Source organism: Lathyrus oleraceus, chromosome 4 (assembly GCF_024323335.1).
Source record: "Lathyrus oleraceus cultivar Zhongwan6 chromosome 4, CAAS_Psat_ZW6_1.0, whole genome shotgun sequence".
NCBI lineage: Eukaryota > Viridiplantae > Streptophyta > Magnoliopsida > Fabales > Fabaceae > Lathyrus > Lathyrus oleraceus.
The window spans coordinates 373638412-373640142 of NC_066582.1; the positions used below are offsets into that span (position 1 = coordinate 373638412).

General features: G+C 40.4%; 1 protein-coding gene across 1 annotated transcript; it reads left to right on the top strand.

Annotated features, from left to right (window-relative positions):
- The first annotated feature begins 598 nt into the window (after positions 1-598).
- On the top strand, positions 599-1432 carry LOC127137561 (U11/U12 small nuclear ribonucleoprotein 31 kDa protein). The gene has a single exon (XM_051064019.1). It carries the CDS (start codon positions 599-601, stop codon positions 1430-1432), a length of 834 nt encoding a protein of 277 aa, XP_050919976.1.
- Positions 1433-1731: the final 299 nt, after the last annotated feature.

The following is a 1731-nucleotide window of genomic DNA, read 5'->3' on the forward strand; positions in this document are numbered from 1 at the left end:
CTCTTTTATATGAGCAGAATCAAAAACTTACTTTGTTTTTATCGCTAATTATTCAAATAATAAAGTAATAAAATTTCTATTTCACTCTATTCTATTTTTGCTAAATTTCAATAACTCTATTTATCTTAAGATATTAAAATATAATCTAAAATAATATAATAAAATTGTATATCTGACGAACTAGAAATTTTTGTCTTAAAAAATCTAGCATCATACTAACAAAAAATTATTAAAATTTATATATGCAGATGGGTGGCTGACCAATTAAATAAAAAAATATTAAAACATAATAATTTTTAGTTTTATGCTATCTTTACAAGTACTCTGGCGGTGAGCAAGTTGTCCATTTACATATGGATAGTACTGCTTATAAAAAAATAAGAATGGATAAAACCATATATAAAACCAATCCAAAATATCCGGATCCATGTCCAGATCCGCTTGGAGTTTCGCTTCACTTCTCTAGGGTTTCTCAAACGCATTATAGAATCTCTCCACTCTCAGATTTCCTCTATAGATTAAAGAAGCATCGGAGAACTAATTCCGTCGCCGGAAACCGAACGCCGTTGCCGGAAACAAAAAACCTGAACCGAAAAAAATGTCAAGCAAGAAGAAACACAAACGAAAACACAGCGACATCGATGAAGACGACGACGTTTTCTACTACCACTACTTCGCTTCGTCCTCAACCCCCAACACCACCACCGGCACCACATCCAATAATCAACCCCAATCGAAACCGAACAACAAAGGATCATCAATAGGAGGAACAGGTGAACCCTTAGCAACATCAAAATCGACGCTATACGTTTCTAATCTAGATTACTCCCTAACAAACTCCGATCTCCATACGCTCTTCTCTACTTTCGGCCGCATCGCGCGTGTAACCGTTCTCAAAGACCGTCACACGCGCCTAAGCCGCGGTGTCGCGTTTGTCCAATTCGTTTCTCGTAATGACGCCCAACGCGCCGTGGAGGAGATGAATAAGAAGATTCTCAATGGAAGGACTCTAACTGCTTCTATTGCTGCTGATAATGGACGTGCTCCGGAGTTTATTCGGAAGCGCGTGTACAATACTGAGACTGCTTTGTGTTATGAGTGTGAGGGGCATGGTCATTTGTCATATGAGTGTCCTAAGAATCAGTTGGGGTCGAGGCCGCGGCCTCAGCCTAAGAAGCCGCGACGGGGATTTAGTGGGCTGAGGGATAGGGATGGGGAGGAGGAAGGTGATGAAGAGGAGGAGGAGGGTGGTCAGATTGCTGCGGAGCAGTTTGACGATAATTGGGCTTCTGTTGTGGATGATGAAGCGGGTGAAAGGTTGCTGGGGAGAAACAGAAATGATGATGAGGGTTTGGACAACAACAAGACGAAGAAGAAAGGGAAGAAAGCTGGGTATTTCAGTGATGAGAGTGATCATGATGATGATGATTGATCATAACTAAGTAGCATTGACACTTCAGATTGAAGGTGTGTGTTTGGTATTCCGCATTACCGCATTATTCAACTAGTCCTGTGTGTCGTGTCTATATATGTGCCAGTGTTTCATAGATCTAAATGGCAATTTTTTGTTTTTATCAAGATATGGTGTAATTGATTAAATTGTTTATTGTCGCATCCGCGAAAAACAACCGGCGGGCTGAAACAAAAACAACACAGAGCCGCCACCGTGCGTTATTTATCCCAAAAAAGGGAAAGGAAACGCTCAGAGTAAACCTGGAAAGGAAATGGTCT

Excerpts from the sequence above, each read along its gene's own strand:
- LOC127137561 (XM_051064019.1), top strand. The coding sequence starts at position 599 with ATGTCAAGCAAGAAGAAACACAAACGAAAACACAGCGACATCGATGAA.